The 24,028-nt window shown below is 38.6% G+C and overlaps 1 protein-coding gene and 1 long non-coding RNA gene across 2 annotated transcripts in view; one reads left to right on the top strand and one right to left on the bottom strand.

The window, feature by feature from the left end:
- The window catches only part of LOC117975665 (uncharacterized), a 424,328-nt gene that overhangs the window by 366,102 nt on the left and 34,198 nt on the right, over window positions 1–24,028 (top strand). The window contains exon 7 of the long non-coding RNA XR_010109649.1: window positions 21,810–21,883. This is a non-coding gene — a long non-coding RNA (uncharacterized LOC117975665). The remainder of the gene's footprint in view (window positions 1–21,809; window positions 21,884–24,028) is intronic.
- The window catches only part of MYO16 (myosin XVI), a 585,697-nt gene continuing 576,972 nt past the window's right edge, over window positions 15,304–24,028 (bottom strand). The window contains exon 35 of the mRNA XM_024925327.4: window positions 15,304–16,700. Coding sequence (XP_024781095.2) covers window positions 16,473–16,700 — 228 coding nt within the window. The 3' untranslated portion in view covers window positions 15,304–16,472. The remainder of the gene's footprint in view (window positions 16,701–24,028) is intronic.

Below are 24,028 nucleotides of genomic sequence, written 5' to 3'. Positions count from 1 at the left end.
AGCTGTGTCCCCTTGAGGAAAGACCCCACTACGTTTCTGATAATTTATGCAGTGAATGTTTCTCCCATCCTTCCCCAAGGAAACCTCTGGCCTTTTAAGGACAGGGTAACTGTGGATTGGGGAAAGGGAAATGATCAGACCTTTTGGGGACTGCTGGACACTGGCTCTGAGCTGATGGTGATTCCAGGTGACCCAAAACACATTATGGTCCTCCAGTTAAAGTAGGGACTTATGGAGGTCAAGTTATTAATGGAGTTTTAGCTCAGGTCTGACTTAAGTGGGTCCAGTGGGCCCCCAGATTCATCCTATGGTCATTTGCCCAGTGCCAGAAAGTATAACTGGCATAGACATAATTAGCGGCTGGCAGAACCCCCACCTTGGCTCCCTGACTGGTAGGGTGAGGGCTACTATGGTAGGAAAGGCCAAATGGAAGCCATTAGAGCTGCCTCTACCTAGAAAAAATAGTAAATAAAAAAACAATATCACATCCCTGGTGGGATTGTGGAGATTAGTGCCACCATAAATGATTTGAAAGATGCAGGGGTGGTGATTCCCACCATATCCCATTCAACTCTCCCATTTGGCCTGGGCAGAAGACAGACGGATCTTGGAGAATGACAGTGGATTATTGTAAGCTTAACCGAGTGGTGACTCCAATTGCAGCTGCTGTACCAGATGTGGTTTCATTGCTTGACCAAATTAACACATCTCCTGGTACTGTTATGCAGCCATTGACCTGGCAAATGCCTTTTTCTTCATTCCTGTCCATAAGGCCCAGCAGAAGCAATTTGCCTTCAGCTGGCAAAGCCAGCAATATACCTTTACTGTCCTACCTTAAAGGTATATCAACTCTCCAGATTTGTGTCATAATCTTACTCAGAGGATCTTGATCACTTTTCACTTCTGCAAGATATCACACTGGTCCATTACATTGATGGGCAAGAGGTAGCAAACACACTGGACTTATTGGTGAGACATTTGCATGCCAGAGGATGTGAAATAAATCCAACTAAAATTTGGGGACCTTCTACTTCAGTAAAATTTCTAGAGGTCCAGTGGTGTGGAGCCTGTCGAGATATTCCTTCTAAGGTGAAGAATAAGTTGCTGCATTTGGCCCCTGCTACAACCAAGAAAGAGGTACGATGCCTATTGGGCTGATTTGGATTTTGGAGGCAACACAGTCCTCATTTAGGTGTGTTTCTCCGGCCCATTTATCAAGTGACCCAAAAGGCTGTCACTTTTGAGTGGGGTCCAGAACAGAAGAAGGTTCTGCAACAGGTCCAGGCTGCTGTGCAATCTGCTCTGCCACTTGGGCCATATAACCCAGCAGATCCAAAGATGCTTGAGGTATCAGTGGCAGATAGGGATGCTGTTTGGAGCCTTTGGCAGGCCCCCATAGGTGAATCACAGCGGAGGCCTCTAGGATTTTGGGGCAAGGCCCTGCCATCTTCTGCAGATAACGACTCTCCTTTGGAGAGACAGCTATTGACCTATTACTGGGCTTTAGTGGAAACGAATGTTTGACTATGGGTCATCAAGTCACCATGTGACCTGAACTGCTTATCATGAACTGGGTGCTTTCTGACCCATCTAGCCATAAAGTGGGTCATGCACAGCAGCTTTCCATCATCAAATGGAAGTGGTGTATATGTGATGAGGCTCAAGCAGGTCCTGAAGGCACAAGTAAGTTATATGAAGAAGTGGCTCAAATGCCCATGGTCTCCACTTGTGCCACTCTGCCTTCTCTCCCCCAGCCTGTACCAATGGCCTCTTGAGGAGTTCCCTATGATCAGTTGACAGAGGAGGAGAAGACTTGGACCTGGTTCACAGATGGTTCTGCACAATATGCAGGCACCACCCAAAAGTGGAGGGCTGCAGCACTACAGCCCCTTTCTAGGACATGCCTGAAGGACAGAGGTGAAGGGAAATCTTTCCAGTGGGCAGAACTTCCAGGAGTGCACCCTGTTGTGTACCTTGCATGGCAGGAGAAATGGCCAGATGTGCAATGATATACTGATTCATGGGCTGCAGCCAGTGGTTTGGCTGGATGGTCAGGGACTTGGAATAAGCATGACTAGAAAAAGAAATTTGGGGAAGAAGTATGTGGATGGACCTCTCTGAGTGGTCAAAAACTGAAGATATTTGTATCCCATGTGAGTGCTTGCCAATGGGTGATCTCAGCTGAGGAGGATTTTAATAATCAAGTGGATAGGATGACCCATTCTATGGACACCACTCAGCCTCTTTCCCCAGCTACCCCTATGATCGCCCAATGGGCCCATGAACAAAGTGGCTATGGTGGCAAGGATGGAGGTTATGCATGGGCTCAGAAATATGGGCTTCCACTCACCAAGGCTGACGTGGCTGTGGCCACTGCTGAGTGTCCAATTTGCCAGTAGCAGAGAACAATACTGAACCCTCGATATGGCACCATTCTTCAGGGTGATCAGCCAGCTACCTGGTAGCTGGTTGATTATATTGGACCACTTCCATCATGGAAAGGACAGAAGTTTGTCCTCACTGGAATAGACACTTAATCCAGATATGGGTTTGCGTATCCTGCATGCAATGCGTCTGCCAAGACTACCATCTTTGGACTCACAGAATGCCTTATCCACCATCATGGTATTACCCACAGCATTGCCTCTGACTAAGGCACTCACTTGATGGCTGAAGCAGTGCATCAGTGGGCTCGTGCTCATGGAATTCACTGGTCTCACCATGTTCCCCATCAGCCTGAAACAGTGGATTGATAGAATGATGGAATGGCCTTTTGAAGTCACAATTCCAAGGCCAACTAAGTGACAATACTTTGCAAGCCTGGGGCAGAGTTCTTCAGAAGGCCATGTGTTCTCTCAGTCGGTGTCCAATGTATGGTACTGTTTCTCCCAAAGCTAAGATTCATGGGTCCAGAAATCAAGGGATGGAAGTGGAAGTGGCACCAGTCACCGTCACCCATAGTGATCCACTAGCAAAATTTTTGCTTCTTGTTCCCACAACACTATGTTCTGCTGGTCTAGAGGTCTTAGTTCCAGAGGGAGGAATGCTGCCACCAGGAGTCACAGCAACGGTTCCATTAAACTAGAAGTTAAAATTGCCATGTGGACACTTCGGGCTTCTACTACTTTTAAGTCAACTAAGAAGGGAGTTACGGTGTTGACTGGGGTGACTGACCCGGACTATCAAGGTGAAATCAGTCTGCTACTCCACAATGGAGGTAATGAAGAGTATCCATGGAGTACAGGAGCTCCATTAGGGCATCTCTTAGTATTACCATGACCTGTGATTAAGGTCACTAGGAAACTACAACAGCCCAATCTAAGAGGGACTACAAATGACCCAGACCCTTCAGGAATAAAGGTTTGGGGTCACTCCACCACGAAAAAATAAAAAACGTGACCTGCTGAGGTGCTTGCTGGAGCCAAGGGGAATACAGAATGGGTAGTAGAAGACGGTAGTCATCAATACCAGCTACCACCACATGACCAGCTGCAGAAACAAGGACTGTAATTGTCATGAATATTTCCTCCTTTTGTTAAAAACATGTTTGTGCATGTATACACTTGTACTAAGAAAATATCTTCAATTTATTTCCTTTCTCCTTTATCATGTGACATAAGATTTATTGACTTCACATCAGCATTTAAGTATTGTTAACTTTATGTGATAGTATTTGGGTTGGGGATTGGTGTGTTTCTGGTTGTAAGAAGGATACTTGTATTATGTTAGGCATAATTATGACCTTATTACTGGCTTTATTTGAAGATTATGTATGATCTCAGGAGATGTGTATGGGTTCAAGTTGACAAGGAGTGGACTTTTAATACTCAGTGTCAATTTGATTGGATTGAAGGATGCAAAGAATTGATCCTGGGTGTGTCTGTGAGGGTGTTGCCAATGGAGATTAACATTTGAGTCAGTAGGCTGGGAAAGGCAGACCCACCCTTAAGCTGGGTGGGCAAAATCTAATCAGCTGCCAGTGCAGCTAGAATATAAGCAGGCAGAAAAATATGAAAAGAGAGACTAACTTAGCCTCCCAGCTTACATCTTTCTACCTCGCTGGAAGCTTCCTGCCCTCAAATACTGGACTCCAAGTTCTTCAGTTTTGGAACTCAGACTGGCTCTCCTTGCTCCTCAGCCTGCAGACGGACTATTGTGGGACCTTGTGATCGTGTAGGTTAATACTTAATAAACTGCCCTTTATGTATATTATATATATACTATATATATAAAGTTACATATATAATATATATTATATATTCATAGATATATAATATATTTATTAATTATTATGTTATTAATATATATTATATTAATTAATATATGTTATATATAATATATATATTTGTTATAATAGTATATATTACATTATATTATATATGATATATAATATATATTTTTATATATAATTATATATAATTATATATAACATAATATATGTATTATATTATAGAATATCTATAATTATATATAATATAAAAATATTAAATATATAATCAAATATATAATTATATATAAATATTTAATTATATATAATTAAATATATAATTATATATAAATATATAATTATATATAATTAAATATATAATTATATATAAATATTTAATTATATATAATTAAATATATAATTATATATAAATATTTAATTATATATAATTAAATATATAATTATATATAAATATTTAATTATATATAATTAAATATATAACTATGTATAATTAATATATATTATATATAATATAATATATAATATAATATATATAATATATAATATAATATATTATATAATTAATAATATACATATTATATATGATATATCATATATCATATATAATCTAATATATATTTATATAATATATAATATACGATATATAATATATCATATATAATGTATAATATATAGTGTATATAATATATATTAATTATGTATAATTATATAATTATATATTTAATATTTTTATATTATTTATAATTATATATATTCTATAATATAATATATAATATTATGTAATATATATAATTATATATTATTATATATAAAAATACATATTATTATATATAATAATATATAATTATATGTAATATATAATAATATATAATTATATATAATATATAATGATATATAATGATATATAATATATAATAAGATATAATGATATATAATATATAATTATATATAATAATATATAATATATAATTATATATAATAATATATAATATATAATAATATATAATTATATATAATATATAATAATATATAATAATATATAATATATAATAATATATAATATATATCTATCATAAATATATATAAGATTATATATAATATATATTAATTAATATATATAAATATAATTAATAATTAATAAATATATACTATATAATTATATATTATATGTAATTATATAATTATATAATTATAATTATATATTATATATAATTATATATTATATATTGCATATTATATATTATATATTACATATAATACATATGATATATATAACATATTATATATTATATATAATATATCAATATATATAATATATAATACATGTATAACTTAATATATATAATATATATATATACACATAAAGGGCAGTTTATTAAGTATTAACCTACATGATCACAAGGTCCCACAATAGTCCGTCTGCAGGCTGAGGAGCAAGGAGAGCCAGTCTGAGTTCCAAAACTGAAGAACTTGGAGTCCAGTATTTGAGGGCAGGAAGCTTCCAGCGAGGTAGAAAGATGTAAGGTGGGAGGCTAAGTCAGTCTCTCTTTTCATATTTTTCTGCCTGCTTATATTCTAGGTGCACTGGCAGCTGATTAGATTTTGCCCACCCAGCTTAATATATATATATATATATATATAAAATATATATATGTAATTATATATAATATATAATATATTTATAATAGATATATATTATTGTATATAATATATGTTTTATATATCATTATTATATATAATTATATAACATATTATCATATATCATTATTATATATAATTATATACTATATTTTATTATATATCATTATTATATATAATTATATAATATATTTTATTATATATATCATTATTATATATAATTATATATAATATATATTATATATTATATATTATATTTTATATATACTATATATCTATCATATATTATATATACTATATATCTATTATATGTTATATATACTATATATCTGTTATAGATTATATATCTGTTATATATTATATATGTAATATATAAATAAAATATATATTTATATATAATTTATAAATAAATATATATTTATATATAATTAATAAATAAATATATATTTATATATAATATATAAATAAATATATATTATATTTATTAATTATATATAAATATAATATATATAATTATATATATGAAAATATATATGAATATATATAATATATAAAATATAATGTATAATATATATTATGTATATTAAGTTAATACTTGATAAACTGCCCTGTATATATTTATATAATTGAGTATATGTATTCAATTAATTTGCCCTTTATTCAATTAGTTTGCCCTTTATATATATATATTATATATATATAATTGAATATATAAATATTCAATTAGTTCTGTCCCTCTAGAGAACCCTGGCTAATACACTCATCTCTACTAAAAATAAAAAAATTACCCAGGCATGGTGGTGCCGCCTGTAGTCCCAGCTACTCGGGAGGCTGAGGCAGGAGAATCCCTTGAACCTGGGAGGCAGAGGCTGCAGTTAACTGAGATCACCCCATTGCACTCCAGCCTGGGTGACAGAGAGAGACTATCTCCAAAAAAAAAAAAGTATTAACTGTTAAGAGACTTGCAGACATATTCTCAAGCCATCACTTACAGCGACAATAATAGAACATATTTCATACATTTCCTTTAAGATTGAATGAGTTAAATGCAGACCGTGTAAATATGTGAGGAGCTCCTAACAACATTCTTCGCACATAGTAAGCACTGAGTAAATTTTAGCTATCATATTCACCAACATTATCATCTTTCTTGCCGGGGCAACACTGGCGTCAGCAGTAATAATTGCATAGAAAAGAACCTGTGTCTTTAGGAAATTGTTTTCATCTTTGAGATCCCATGGCTGACATTGGTCCTCTGTAGAAACGTTTCCAGGCTGTTTTTAGCCAGAAAACTAAGGTGAAGAGTGGCAAGAACCTTTGACTTCATCAGATACTGCATCTGCCTAGAGGAGCAATCTATCCGATTCACAGGTTTGTGATGATATTCAGGAAAGTATGGTTTCTCTGCCACACACTGCAACACGGTAGGTCTTCATGTAATATTCAACTCAACAAATAGTTGATTTGTATATTGACATATGTTTCTGTCATGGGAACTTAACTATATCTTTTTTCAGTGTATTGGCAGCAAAATGAAAATAGAAATCTACACGTTGTATTTTAATAAATATCAATAATTAATTAAATAGAATCACATACACATGCTTAGCTAAGCGGAAGAACACATGTCATTTCCATGGTGGCTACTCTGGAGGCACATCCTGAGACTCTGGGAGGGAGGAGACCTAGAATCACAGCAGAGGAGCTGCTATTTTCCTCTAAGCCCAACCGCATCGTAGAGCCCTCTTCTCCCCTAAAAGGAAGGCAGTGAGTCAGAAATCTAATTTCTCATTCTCTGATATGGAAAGAAAGAAGGTCTCTTGTCTCTCAGAGATCACAAACTGCCCCTGTGAGCAGGAGGAGGGTGCAGGGAGCCTGAGACTGCCCTGTACTGCCTGCTGGGGCTTAGCTGGGATAAGCCAGTCCTGAGACCCTTTAGCTTATGTCCTGCCCCTCTCATCTTCCTATCATTACCTCACCTTCCTCCTCAGACAGGATGCCAACACCTCATTCTGCTTAGCCCTTTGTAGATTCCCAAGAGTTTTCCCACACTTAATTTTATTTTGATATTTCTAACAACCCAGTGAGAGTGGTGACACCATGGGTGACATGATTGCATCTTATCTACAAGGAGACAGACTAACTGAAATTATTCATGAGGACAGCTCAATGGGTGCAATGTTTGAGCTAAAACCCGTCTACAGGTTTTCCAACCTTTGCTCCCCAATCCCAAGTCACTACAAGGAGTTGAAACAAAAGGAGGAACTGCCCTGAATGAAAGCTCTCTGGTCTCTAATTAGAACGGTGCTGGCTGGCATCTAGAGTATCAAATGTGACCATGTCCCTTGATTGCATGGTAGTCGATTCTTAATTTCTGATATGATTGGAATTTGTGCCCCCACCCAAATCTCATGTCAAATTGCAATCCCCAGCATTGGAGGAGAGGCCTGCTGGGAGCTGACTGGATCACGGAGGCAGGCTTCCCCCTTGTTCTCATGATACTAAGTTCTCACGAGATCTGGGTGTTGAAAAGTGTGTGGCACCTCCCGCCTCTCTCTTCCTCCTGCTCTGGCCATGTGAGAAATCCCTCCTTCCTCTTCACCTTCCACCATAATTGTAAGTTTCCTGAGGCTCCCCCAGCCATGTTTCCTATACGACCTACAGAACCATAAGCCAATTAAACCTCCTTTTAAAAAAATAAATTACCCAGTCTCACATAGTTCTTTATAGCAGTGTTTGAATGGACTAATACAATTTCTCAACCTTTTCTCTGGAAGTTCTCTGTTGGGCACAACGTCACCAACATTTTTTGCCCAAGCTATTTGTCTAGCACTAGGAATGGACTCAGAGAAATCCTCTCATCAGTAAGTTTTCATCTTAGTAGTAACATTCTGCCAGCAAAGTGTAGAAGATGGATTCAAACCTGAGTCATGCTTTCTTTAGCTGCAGAGTGATAAAAGCAGAAAATCCTTAAAGAGGCATGTTCACTGCCATTGACAGCAACTTTTTTTCAAGCCGTGTTATTAGAGTAAGGCCTGTGTGAATTAGTGAAGAATTATGGGACTTTGAAATAAATTTCATAGTTTATATACTTTCCAGGATATAGTTATAACAGGATATCAGATTGAGACTCTTTTTGCCTCAATTTCCACTGCTTTCTAAATGGTGGCGATTGGGATACCAAGGGAGTATCAGACAGGTGGCCCTGCATATGTCAGATGCAGACTTTACAAGGGGGAGGAAGGAAGGAAACCTGCTCCTATCTCTTGGGCCCTTCAGCAAGATTAAAGATACAAAAAGTAGTCAGAGAGAGGACTGGGAAAAATTGATGAAAATATTTATTTGGTCAACTGTAAGTTCCATCCTGCCCTTTCAGGAGGGGTTTGGAGAGTGCATTTGCTCTTAGTGCTGAGCCTAATGACGGTGCTCCCCCAAAGCCCCCAGGGAGTACGGGAAAATGTGCTTACTGCACTGGGGAGATCCAAAGAACTAGTACCTGGCCCATGACGAAGACTGCTGACTCGCTTTGGAGGCGGGGCTGAGTGCTTCTGCTCCGGCTCAGCCAGCTCTGCAGGGTAAGCGCTGCTTGAGGGCGCTCCCAACAACTGCATGTGGGCTGCTTGGTGGGTGCCACTTGGGGACCTCCAGAGCAGGGTTTCTCAAATGTCCATGTGCACATGGCTCACCTGCAGATTCTAACTTTGCAGGTCTAGGATTGGGATGATGAGTTTCCCAGGCAATACCATTGCTGCTGGCCACTGGACCACGCTTTGAAGGGTACAGAGTACTGTGTGTGGGAGAGACTGAAGAGACTTCAGAGAAGGAGGACAAAGACTCCTCCTGATGTCCACGAATTCAGGAAAGAGCCTCAAGAGCTCTAGGAACAGAGAGATGTCTGTCTGCCTAGGGCTTGTGTGAGAGAGGACCCAATAGATAGTCTGCAGAGCCCACTGCATCTTCCCAGAGAAGAGTCAGCTTGCTCCTCCACAAGGCCCTCCCAGTGCTCCCTGCTTGAACTGCTGCCAGGCCTGGAGAGGGGAAGCTTTCCAGGGAAGTGAGGGACTCCCCTATATCCCCCCTCTCCTCCCACTCATCCTTACCTCGTTACCCTCCAGCACTGGGTACAGGAAGACTTACAAGGGCCCATTGGGAAGGTGGGCTGGCGGCTGCTGATGTAGGGAATTTTCTGCATCTCATGGTTGGCAGAAGGCTAGTGGCTCTGTGCACCTTCTGAGCCCAGAAGGAAATATAAAATTGCTTTTAAGTAGTTATAGTTAGGACTTCCCTGCCTCACATAGTGTGGTATATACAGGCGGATCATCAACCAAGTCGCATCCCTTTCCCCCTAGTCAAAGAGTAGGTCTACATGTCCCAGGCCCCTCCTGCCAGGTGCAGCTCCATGACTGAGTTCTGGCCCATGGAATGTGGAGGCACGTTAAGCCATTTTTAGGCAGGCCATGAATTCCTCCTGGGTCTGTTCCCTGTGCTCTAATCCTCATCTACTGGCTAAGCAAGGAGTACCCGCAAAGGCCTAGAGGAGGCTGAGCCATGAGACGGACGGACCCTTGATCTTTGAATGACTGTGTCAACTGTGACTTAAGAGAGAACACTAAAATAGAAGGACAGCTTTATTGTGTGAAACCACTAGAGCCTGTGGTTGTTAAAACAACCAACTTGAGTAACAAACATAGATAGGGGTGGGAAGTCAAGACAAATAAGAAAACTGCCCACAAGTGCCACCTACCAACTGTCAGGAGCAAAACTGGGAGGTAGAGTGACTTGTACCTTTAATGAATTTTCTCATTGAGTCTTTGTGGGCAAACTTTTGGCTTCTGAAGACTGTGGGCAGCAAGTATTATGTCTTTGTAGGGTTTGCCTTTCCTTCTGAGGCTGAAAAATAAGAGTTCTTGGTATGGGATAAAAACACGTCAGTAATGAGACAGTGTCACCTCTGATTTCCTAATTCCTTACCATTGACACCCTGAGCATCCGAGGCCATGACTCGGTGGATTTCTTGTGGCCTCTTTTTCTCTTTTGCTGGGAAAATTTTCTTGCTTTTAAAAATATAGACGGTCATCCTTTTATGTAACAGTTTCTAAGCCCAAGGGAATGACAATAGTTCTCCAACCACAAAATGCAGTTATAATTGTCTGAAGAACTTGTTCCCCTACAAAACACGTGTATATAGGTGACCTATTTGTATTAAAAAGTGTCCAAAACACTAGCTTTGTGATATTAAATGTAATTATCTTATTCAACAATAATATTGATGAAGAGTAATAGGGAGTGGTCGGGTGGCTATGCTCTTCTTATTGCCACACAAAAGTCTAATGCAATTTATCATAAACATTAAGTTCAGAAAGAAAACCTCTCTTCAAATATGACAGAATGTATACATTTTTCAATTAATTGTTTTAGATCATGGACCTCCAACCCCTTTGTTTGTTGAAATCTTAAAAGATCAAAAACTCAAATTGAATTTGGTTTTATTCCATTTTTCTTTAGAACTTTGATCCCCCCCTCCCTTGGAATTTATCAATAGTTTCATTCTCTTTCATTTTCTTTAGACTTCAGAAGCCAAATGGTGACATCAGGAAAATGTCATCTGAGCAGGCTCGCTGGCCTTCCTTTGAAGCAGCGCTTGTTCCCTGGGGCTACAGGGAAAGGCAAGCTGGCAGATATGCAGGGTGTCTGTCCCATGACTAATTCAAAGGAAAGAAAAGACACATTTGATACATTCCTATTATAAAACAACAATAGAAACGAATGCATAGATTTATTCACCTTTAATTTCTTATGAGAGGACATCAACATTTTCTTCTGCCATTATAATGATCCGGTAAACTACATAAAATTCAGATTATATTATGCTGATGTTGAAGCACACAAGAATGATATTTAAAGTATAAGCACATTTCAAAAAGCCTGGAAAATGATCTGAGAAATTAGAACAGATGATAGAGATGAATTATAGGCACCTATTAAGACATACCCTTTGAAAAATAACATCTTTAAAGTTGATAAAGCATCCTGGATTTTAGAGAAACTTACTGAAACCACAATAATAGAACATCCCAGGGGTTTGGAGCATTTAGGTAAAGTGAAAAAAACTACAAAGATTATTCTTCCCAGTCTGTAACTCAGCATGCTACAACCTTTTGCTATCTAATGGGTATCTTTGTAACTCACGTGGACGCCTTGCAGCACAGAACATTGTTGGTAGTAGAATTTGTTTTATGAAGTCATTGCTTATGAATAAGATGTAAAGGAAGAAAAATGGGGGTGGAGATGATATTTTTAGTTTTTTGAAAGCAGTGCTACTGTTTTGGGAACCCATGAGTATCACACAGAACTCACTATTCCACAGTAAATAGAAATTTAATTGCTTTCATCTTCATTATATGGATTTTTATGTGCAGCTAAAAACAATTTGAAAAATGTAATAAAATTACACTAAATGTTTACTTGGAACAGAGTTTTTTTTTCCTCCAGCTAATTTAAGAATCTTTTTTATTGAAACTTTCCTGATGAGAAATAGAAATCAATTCCATTCATTTCTCATCAAAAACTACATTTAAATGATTAGGAAAAAATGAGCAGTTCCGAGTGACGGTCAATGGGTGAAACGTGTCCCATTGAAGAACGTTATTATTTAATACCCTCATGCCCTTTATTGTGATATGAGTCGAGTTTGATGTCTGGCTGGAAACTGACAGCAATAGAATTTTGACACCATCCTTTCAGACTCTGGAATTCATAATATACCTTTTGTCCAAGTTGTGTAATGTTTATTTGTGAAGTTCATTCATAAATCTTAGATTTTAATTGGTTGTTGCTTTTATTGAGTAGATTTATATAAGCATAATTCTACTAAATTAGATACCACTATTTAAGAATAGTGATGATATATTTTTCCATCCTGGGAAATACATTTTAAATCATTTTAACTCATTGTAAACATTTGGATAGTGGTTTTTAGAGAGCGCTCATAAATAATTTTTTTAAAAAAGCAATAGAAGTGGGCAGTGTTTGAACATAGGGTAATAATTCATACCAATTATATTGCTGAACGTAAGTTTGAAGCCTCAATAATACATCCTAATTCATACCTTATGGTCTGATGGCAATTAAAATACCATCATTAAATATTTTGCAAACACACATAAAAGCTGAAATCTTGCTTATATAGAATAATATTCAGTGCTTTATTACCCAGAATAGTACCTCTTTATTTTCTTGACAAAGTATAATCATTAGAGAGCCATTCTGAGAGTAACTTTAATCCACACGAAGGCTTGGACTTCGTATTATTGTGACTGTTAATACTGTTACTACTGTCATGGCTATTGATGCTTTTGAGCCTCTGCTGATTTTCATATCATGTAATTAGAACAGGCACAATCAGATGGTCCTAGTGATTAACACACACCTGCAATCTCTTTCCACAGCGGAGAATCCAAACAACTAAACACAAAAGGGCTTACCTACTGATTAAGGAGATTGTGTTTAAAGGGTCTGTCCACATTGATTTAGAAGATTGTGTTTAAACAATCTATCTACAAGCAGGTTGGCTTCTAGTGTCTGAAGGTCAACAAACCTTAAATGAGGCAGAGGGACTACTGAGAGGTTAAATATTTCATGTTCATGATGCTCATAGTACCCTAATAGGTGACTGTAATGTTTACCTAGTGATGACACAGGCCCCAGTGCTTCAACTTGGGTTAATAGGGAGTTGTGTGGTTTGGACACACATGTGGCTTGTGACTTCCTTACTTCACGTAAGGTCTCCCTACAATGAAATGGTCATGCATCATCATTTCAGGTGTATTTTCATAAAGTAAGTTGGCAATTTCTGTATATCAAATTAAAATGGCATGGACATTGGAATCATAAAGATGAGAGTTTATATCTGATGGGCTGCTTAAAGCTATAAGCTTCAATTTCAGTATCAATACAAAAATGATAAAAATTACCTTGTAGGCATATGTCAGTGCTGTGGACTGAACTATGTCCTCCCAGAATTCCCATGCTGAAACGCTGATCCCCAGTATGATGAAATTTGGAGGCAGGGTCTTTGGGATATGATTAGGTCATGAGGGCAGAGGCCTCGTGATGGAATTCATGCCCTTATAAGAAGAGACACCGGAGAGGGTGCTTCCTCCCCTTCTTCTCTGAAAATGCGAGGGTACGATGAGAAGATGGCCATCTGCAATCCAGGAAGCAGGCCCTCACCAGACACGGGATCTGTGGAAATTTTCATCTTGGACTTCCTAGGCTTCAGAACTGTGGGAATACATGCTTGTTGTTGAAGCCACCCTGCTGATGGCCATTTGTTACAGCAGCCCTAACCAAAATAGCCAGTTTAGGAATCACATGGGCTGAGCACCTCGCACAGTCAGCACAATGCTCAGTGAACATTTGAAGCAAGTTCTTGCAATGTGCAATGCTTAAACAGTTTATTTTTCACCCTGGCCTAAATATATTGTGGGGAGGAGAATGCAGTTCAAAGTTTTAATTCAACTAAGATCATTAAGTGCCTACTATGTCCATAGCATGGCCCAAGAAGCCATGTATCAAGGGAAAGTTGGCTTCTTCCATTGCTTCTTCGCGGGGGTTGGAAGTCAGAAGGGACAAAGATGAGAGAGAAATAGGCAGGGAGTGGGACTCGGCTGTCGTCAGGCTGGAGGTCAGGCAGAACACTTCCTTGTGGTTGCTGGGTGGCTGCAGTAACATTGCAGTAACTACATATTGACCATGTGCTTTTATTTGCTGTGTTCTGATGCTTTGGCATCTGGGGCCCTGCTGACCTTGGAGGAATTGCCATTTCCAGGGTTAGCCACGTCCAAAAGATAGTGATGACTCACCCCAGAACATGATTTTCAAAGACAAGTCAACCAATCTAGAGCCCACATCCCTAGTAAGTCTCCCCTGTGGGCTCTTATAGGGCTGTCATTCCAGGCCACTCTCCACCCACCCTAATCACCTCAAGGCTAGGTCCCAGACAGGTAGGGATGGCCCCGCTAACCCAGAACCCACCGATATTTCTCAAAGCAGTCAGTTCTATGCCTACTGATCCTGCCTTGTCCTTTCCTAGTGTTGTGCAAACTAAAATAAAAGGCTCCCCCTATGCCCTCTGCTTCCTGGCTGACCTTGGTGTGGCCCTCTGATGGCACTATGTGTCCTCTTCTCTGAGCTTTCTGAGGATGACAAGCCGTCTTTTCAATGGGACTCCCTTCCAGGCCTGTTGGTCTCACCATACTGGAATCATCATAAAGCCTGTATTGTAAAACATCATTGGTGTCTAAAGTTTGCACAATGCTATGGCCCCCACATTAAGGGAGTCTGGGTGAGATCACTTCATTGCCCCTACTTCTCTGACCAGAAAACACAAGAGTTCATGGGAGACAATAATAACAACAACAAAAACAACAGAAGAACACAGTTGTACCTCTTTATTGGCACAGTAACTTTTCAAAGGCTGGTATGAATAAAAAGTTCCAAGTAGCAAGACAAGGTGGTCTGGAGCCACTGCTCAGAACTTTCCGACAGCCGACGAAAGCACATCAATGAACAAGGCCTTGCATTATGGGAGGGTTGAGGATATACAGCGAGGGAATCATGCAGTGTAAGTCCCGGGGGACGAGCGCTGTGCGATGCAGCCCCTACTGCTCAAACCAGTACATGGCAGCGTGCTCATTTGTACTGTGTAGGCCTTTGAATGAATATGATCATTTTACACCACCGGCTATGGATTTGAAGCCATACGTGTTTAACCGTGTGCCATGTGATTTCCTGTGATCTATGCTGAAGTCGGGAGGTGAAATTTAACTAAAGGGTGCACAATCCACTTATCCAGAAATACAGGGCATAGGAAAGAACAGCCTCCTCATCCATGAGTAACACCTAAAACATGGGGCTCAATTCATAGTTTTGCAAGGGGTGACACTGGCGAAGCTAAAACAACAATGTAGTTTCAAGATTTAGGTGCGTTAGGTGAAAAAAAAGGACTGTGGAGGAAAAAAATAATCTAGAAATGATTTTTTAAAATCTGTATTTTGAAGAAAGGAAGCACCACCAATTGCATAAATTTATAAAATTACAGTAATAAACATGTAAATAATTATCAGGTTTATAATACCAATAAAACACAAATAGCTACAAAGAAATAAAATATATGTCCCGTATACTGTATTATAATAAAACCATTGGAAGTACAATAAACAGACTGTTGAACCGTAGAAAAACAACTGTACAGAGTGTGCATGGATTGCTCCTTTCCTCCGCTACTCTCTCTCTCTGGCCACGTCCACACTTTTCCCAGCCTCTCTCTTGCTACCTAGGGGTAGCACAGAGCCATAAATGAGGAGCTTGAAAATCAGAGTGTATCACCACGAGATGGATAAGAAAGAACCCACACACACACACACAAACACACACACACACACACACACACACGGGATCTCATATATTTAGTGTCTGTGTCCTGTGCTTTTTTTGTCTAAATGCGTGGAGAGAAGCCCCAGCGCATGTCAGAAGGCAGCCTTCTGTTGTTGCAGCCCGGAATCAGTAGGCAGTTCTATTTTGTAAGTCTGCAGTTCAGGCCACATCAAATGGTGGTGTCCCAGAGCTCAGACGGCAGCCTGTTGCAGGAGGCCCCTTCCGGCTTCTTCAGAAGGCTGGGCTTCTTGCAAGGTGGTGGGGGAGGCACCCTGGGCTCAGCGTGGTGCAGGATCTGCTGCCAGTCTTGTCCTTCCTCACAGAGCTTTCTCCTCCAGTCCAAGAGTTCCTGCAGGGCCACACTTTCATTCTCTGAGAGCCTCAGCTGATGGATTACCTGTGGGAGGAAGAGGGGCAGAAAAAACAGGTAGCACCAAATATTGTGAATGAGTATGAAGTGTGATAGCAACACCTGGATACAAAGGGGCAGGACTGGTGCTGAAAGAGGCAGCCTCTTTCCTCAATCTCCATGCACTGCTGCCTCTGGAAACAGCACTGGGCTAGAGAGGCTGTGAATTGCTGAGTTAAGGCAATGACTGCAACAAAACATTGGGAACTAGGTAGAGTGTTAATGTGTGCTGCACCTCCAGAGGCTACAAGAAAGAATCAAATGTCTGCTTGACCTATGCCCTCGATTACTGTGTACATTCTTATGGCATCTTGTACTTTCTCTTCATTTAATTTCTATCCATAATAGATGTTCTCCTATTAACAGAGCTTCCTCAAGCGTCACTCCATCCTCGGAGCTGCTCCTCCATCTGTCCACATAGTTAATAGTCAAACATGACTATCAGGGTTACATGACCTCACTTCCGACCATAAGGCATGGACCCAAAGATGGACCCCTACTCATGAGGGTCCGTTCATAGACAATACACCATCACACCACACTCATGTAGAAAATGTTTTCAAGCATTAGGTGTTCCAAAACGCAGTCACTAAAATATCCAATGAGCTCATTCAAGGCGGGCTAGCTGTGCTTGAGAATATTTGAAGCCTCTTTGGCGTATCTACCTGCCTGCTCTATTTGGTGGCAGTGAGACAAAGCAATGAGCTAAATTAGCAACTGTGTACTCTCAGACGCTGAGCCCTCAAAGATGGGAACATTATGGGCCTTTGCAGGAAAGCATCAAAACATGTAACTGTATTGGCTACATCATCTTGTGTCACTATGGCCCCTGAAGAGAGACACCCTGCAGACCAAGCTTACCCCCTGACTTCAGCTAGGGCACAAGACAAGCTGGCCAAGTAGCTGGGGTCACCCTTCTTCTGCCAGCCGCCAGAAGTCTGTAGTAGCTGGACATTGCAGATATCAATTTTTCTGGCAATTCTAAGGAAGTATACTGGTTTAAAAAAAAATGAGATTCTGGAAATCCGAATAGGAATACTGGGGAGAATTCAGAGGAAATGAGATGACTCATCCTACCTCCAAAGCACTAACTACTTTGTTCCAGCCCTTCTTCTATCTCATCACAACCCTCTCCATTAAAATGAGAGAAAATAAAACAAAACAGAACACAAGTGGTTATGCACTTATGTAGAAAACAGTCACTTGAAAGCAGCAAAGGGAGTGAGTGTTCCATCCAGGCCCAATTCTAACACCAACACCTGAGCCTACTGTTTCCCCCAGAAAGAGGATTTTAAAGGCTGGGATCAAGGAGATGATGTTTACAGCATGAAGGTCAAACCCATATTCAGAGTCTGTAACTAGAGTTCTGGAGCTGGTTATTAGTAAAAGGAGCCTCCCCAGTTGAATTTACAGACAACCAGAGGAAAGAAGAGCTTAAGGGTAGAAAAGAGGACTATGGTTACTCAGTCCCTAAAGCAATTTCTAGACATAACAGAGAGTGAGCTGCAGAGCAGAGTGGGCCTCTTAAAAGGGTATTTTTTTTATTCTTTAGGGCTGCATCAGAATGGCCTGGAAATGAGAAATTCTGTTGGGCAGATGCTTGTGGAAGCCAGATTGCTTCTACTCTCAGCAGAGTGAGCCAAGAAAGCAGGGTGGTGGGAGCTTGCATGAAATCAGGTTATTTAGTGAACACTTTGGCTACACATGTGCTAGGTGCTTTCATAAGCACCTTCCAGGCATTAACTCGTCAGCTCTTAAGAGCCCTGTAAAGTGGGTACTCCTATTTTGCAGATCAGGAAACAGGAACAGGGCAGTCAGGTAATCTGGCCAAAGCCACATGGAAAATGACAGATCCTGGCAGCCTGGCCCAAGAGTCCATGAGATGTGTTTCCATTTGTTCGCATCATCTATAATTTCTTTCAAAGTGGGCTAAGGACATGAGTAGACAATTCTCAAAAGAAGATATGCTTTTAGCTGTGAGTCTACTGTGCTTAACCCAACTATTGTGGTCTAGGATCTGATACAGGCTAAGGATCAGAGTCCCCTGTACCATGTTCCTCTTCCCTTCTTTTTCTGAATGGGACCACAGTCATCTATGTTTGTCCAGGAGTGTGTGCCAGCTCCTCCGTCATCCTCCACCAGTGTGTGCTGTGCTGGTTACATTCCCTTCAGTCTCATTAGTGTGGACATGGAACATTCATATTTATGTTCCTTGGCACACACTCAGCAGACAGTAGTGATCTCTGAAAACAATGTCACTAGATCAGGAAACAACATTTAACTGATGGAAGAATATTGCTACCATGTCAACTGATTATTTTCCCCAAGTTTTCTTAAGACACCATGTTTCCTAAATGACACAACTTCATATTCATTTATTTAGAAAACAAACTGAGGAACGTTCACTTCTGGAGAGCTATAGCATGTTATTGTTCCTGTTGTAAAAATTTCAAAAAAGAGTCATTTTTCTAAAACATCAGGAAATTCTGACAAATGGAGAGAATTCCAGATGGAGTGAAGCTTTTTGAAGTGAACTGATAATTACCAGCTGCTTTTTTCCTCCCGGGGACATTTGCCAATTCTGAGCATTTCCCCAGATCCAGAGAGTTTTTTCTGGAAGAAAGATAAACCACATGATATTTTGGAGTTTCATGGGACTAAAGAAACAAATTGGAAACTTATAGGTCCTCAAATGCACAGCTATCGTCCACAGGGGACACTCATTTAGCTGTTCACCTGCATGGGTGATGGGTGCCCTAGGCCACAGTTTATAGAAAGCAGAATGAGATCTCCTACAATGACAGAGGTGCTTCAGAAGTAAAACCCTGGCAGGGGTGATGATGGCCTCTAGCATGTGGCCAGTCTCATCTTAAAACATTTTCTGGATTTTGAAATTGTGTGGGGCACAAGGCTGCAGAGCCAGGCTGGGAGCTCTGAAACACAGGGCTAGATTTACTGTCATCTTTCAGGGCTAAGGAACAAAGACCTCGCAATTAAAGGCAAAGGCGGATCAAGCCTGAGGATTAGGAGAGAACCAGGGGTAGACTGGTTCTCCAGCACAGCCCAGCGAGGAACTACAGTAAGAGTGAAAGCTGATGTCTTCATGGAAACACTGGAAGCCAGAAGCCAACATGTTCCTGGTTAAATTACTGAGAGAAAAAAAAAAAAGTCAACATAAAATTCTACACTGAATAAAAATACCCCTCGAAAATGAAAGTGATAAGATTGTTTGGCTTTTTTCTTGCTAATTTGTTTGAGCTCCTTGTAGATTCTGAATATTTGTCCTTTGTCGGATGTATAGATTGTGAAGATTTTCTCCCACACTGTGGGTTGTCTGTTTATGCTGCTGACTATTCCTTTTGCCATACAAAAGTTCTTCAGTTTAATTAAGTCCCACCTGTTTGTGTTTGTTTTTGTTGTATTTGCTCTTGGGTTCTTGGTCATAAAGTCTCTGCCTAAGCTAATGTCTAGAACAGTTTTTCTGATGTGATCTTTTAGAATTTTTATAATTTCAGGTCTTAGATTTAAGTCCTTGATCTATCTGGAGTTGATTTTTGAATAAGGTGAGAGATGAGGATCCAGTTTCATTCTCCTACGTGTGGCTAGCCAATTATCCCAGCACCATTTGTTGAATAGGGTGTCCTTTCCCCACTTTATGTTTTTGTTTGCTTTGTTGAAAATCAGTTGGCTGTAAGTATTTGGGTGTATTTCTGGGTTCTTTATTCTGTTCCATTGGTCTATCTGCCTGTTTTATACTAGCACCATGTTGTTTGACTATGGCCTTATAGTATAGTTTGAAATCAGATAATGTGATGTCTCCAGATTTTTTCTTGCTGCTTAGTCTTGCTTTGGCTATGTGGGCTTTTTGGTTCCATATGAGTTTTAGGATTGCTTTTTCTAGTTCTGTGAAGAATGATAGTGGTATTTTGATGGGAATTACATTGAATTTGTAGATTGCTTTTGGCAGTATGGTCATTTTCACAATGTTGATTCTACCCATCAAAGAGCATGGGATGTGTTTCCATTTGTTCGCATCATCTATAATTTCTTTCGAAGTGGGCTAAGGACTTGAGTAGACACTTCCCGAAAGAAGATACACAAATGCCCAACAAACATATGAAAAAATGCTCAACATCATTACTGGTGAGGGAAATGCTAATCAAAACCACAATGTGATACCACCTTACTCCCACAAGAATAGCCATTATCAAAAAATCAGAAAATAATAAATGTTGGCATAGATGCAGTGAAAAGGGAGCACTTCTACACTGCTGGTGGGAATGTAAACTAGTAAAACCACTACGGAAAACAGCATGGAGATTCCATAAGGAACTAAAAGTAGAATTACCATTTGACTCAGCAATCCCACTACTGAGTATCTACCCAGAGGAAAGTAAGTCATTATACAAAAAAAATACGTGCACATGCATGTTTATAGCAGCACAATTCGCAATTGCAAAAATGTGGAACCAGCCCAAATGCCCATCAATCAATGAGTGGATAAAGAAGCTGTGGTATATGATGATATATGTGATATATATATACCCCATATATGATCATATGTATGATCATATATATGATATATATGATGTATAGATATATGATGTGTGTGTGTGTATATATATATGATGGAATACTACTCTGCCATAAAAAGTAATTAATGGCATTTGCAGCAACCTGGATGGGATTGGAGACTATTGTTCTAAGTGAACTAACTCAGGAATGGGAAACCAAACATTTTATGTTCTCACTTATAAGTGGGAGCTAAGCTATGAGGTTGCAAAGGCATAAGAATGACAGAATGGACTTTGGGACTGGAAGGAAAGGGTGGGAGGGCATGATGGATAAAAGACTACAAATTGGGTTCGGTGTACACTGCTTGGGTGATGGGTGCATCAAAATCTCACAAATCACCACTAAAGAACTTACTCATGTAACCAAATACCACCTGCTCACCAAAAACCTATGGAAATAAAAGAAATTTAAAAAGAAAGTGAAATAAAGATGTTTTTGGACAAACAAAAATGAGGGAATTTGTCATCAAACCTCTCACATTAATAGAAAGAAATGTCTTTTTTTTTTTTTTTTTTTTTGTAGAAGACGATGATTCCAGATGGAAAAAATGGAAATGTAAGAGGGAATTAACAACACTGGAATTAGTAAACCCATGGGTAACTATAAATTATATGCTTGAAATGTTTATAGACTTTAAATTACATGAATAACACAAGTGCATGCCATCAATAGCTGCAAAACCTTGTTATTGGGATTAAGTAGAGTTTCGAGGTCTTAAGGTTCTAGCAGTATTAGAAAAGTGGTCAAAGTGATCAAATCTGTTAGGAAGCAATGAGTAAAGGATGCATGTTGTCTTCTCTTGTGAAATTATTAAAAGAATAATATAATATTTAATCAAAGTTAATGTAACAGTGAAATAATAAATATCCAATTAATCTAAAAGAACGCAAGAACTGTAGAGAAAAGGATATGAAAATAGAGACTAATTCCTAACAAGACAAAGTAAAGCATAAAAACTAGACAAACAAACAGAATCCAAATCTCTACCCAGCAGTTGGTGTTACTCTTCCATCTCCTTATGGCATATGCTGTATTTATCTCGATGCTAGTGTTTGATAGACCATACAACTCTGTGCTTACACCAAGCACAAAATACATCCACTCCAGATTTCCTCTAAATCCTAAACTCTTTTCAGCAGTGTTTCATAGTGACCAAAATATACTAGATGTGACCCTCTGCTTAACCTTCATAACAGGAACAGACTTAAAGATTTGAGTCACTCTATAGAAGCATAGCAGCAGTGCCAATCTGCTGAGAGTGACTTTCAGCGGCTGCTCATCTGAATTAGGCTTGTCGGGAAGGATTTTGACAAAAAAAAAAAAAAAAGTCCCAGATCCCCTGAGTCATTGCTTCTCTTTTTGGAAAAAAATGCTGTCTTACCCTTTCAAAGCTTCTCAGTGTTTACTAAAAATATCTGAATTCCCAAGTACCTTATAAAAGGTGAAATTTAAGCACATAAACCCTTTGAAAGCCCTTTCTTAATGAGGGTATTGATGTCTTGAATAATGTAGTGAGTACAGGACACCATATTTGAATCAACAAACAAGAACTTTGCATAGTTCTTTGATAAGCAAAAATTTGACTGATGTTTGCAATAACCAATTAACATTCAGAATAAACCCCTTTATTGAGGGATTTCATGGAAATTTTCTTCTTTTCTATTACAGACATTAATAGCTATTGAGTAAAATCTACTAGGCATATAAGAATTGCCAGAATGGCTGAAGTAAGATGCTAACATCTTATTTTATTGATCTTGATTTAAAATAAAACCAAAGAATTTTCATAGGTTATGTTATAACGAAGGTTATAATTCTATGTAAGACTATGATAGGCCACTACCTTCAACCTAGCTGAAAGGGCATTTTAAAATCATCATCTGTGAGCCAAGAAATAGAAGATCAGAAGAGGAGGCCAGTACTCCTTAACAATATTTAATCTGCTTTATTTCTATCTATTTATTAGATTCTGAAACACAAGAATTACTTTTCTCATAGAGAAAAAGCTTTAAAATTTTAGAATAGCAAACAAATACAATCATGAATGCTATCTAAATGGCAGTCCAGTACTATATAAACAATACAAAGCATTTTAAATAGTGCTGTAAAATCATGTAAATCAGTGTTTATCCATTCTTTAAACTTTATGTACTACTGGTAACAACAAAAACACTCATGGCCTCCTTTACCATTATTTGATATTCACAGTAAATTAAATATTATCATTAAAAAAGCAATAGTGATTTTGTAACAAAAAGCTTTAGTTTTGATACCATTTCTTTTTGGAAAGAGAAAAACTGCCTCTGGGGATTAAGGACGCTGCTGGCAGCGTGAGGTTGGAGTCAGCTGGCTTCACACTGAGTATAATTTATCCTGATTTGTTTGTACAATATAAAGGATGCCATAGTGGTATCTTTTAACTTAAAGCTCATTTTCCATTGCTTTAAAAGATTTACTATCTTCACCCCATATCACCACTTCAGATAATGAGTCACTTATTTATTTTCTTTTCTGGAACTTTTTATAATAGTCTTTGTACACAGAATCATTATCTTTTAGAACCAGAAGGCAAGTGTTATGACTGGGAAAGTACAAAGGGCTCCACATCTGCAAACCTTCACGCTTGCATCCTATGCCTCTGCTCTAGGAGCTCCCTGCTTCGTGAATGGGACAAATGAGCTGCTTTTCAAGGAGCTTTTAGACTAACAAAACGCGTGTCTTAAAGTGTTACGCAGGGCACA

The sequence above is a fragment of the Pan paniscus genome, chromosome 14 (genome assembly GCF_029289425.2).
Source record: "Pan paniscus chromosome 14, NHGRI_mPanPan1-v2.0_pri, whole genome shotgun sequence".
NCBI lineage: Eukaryota > Metazoa > Chordata > Mammalia > Primates > Hominidae > Pan > Pan paniscus.
The sequence above is the reverse complement of the archived record's forward strand: the minus strand, read 5'-3'. Positions and strand labels throughout refer to the sequence as shown.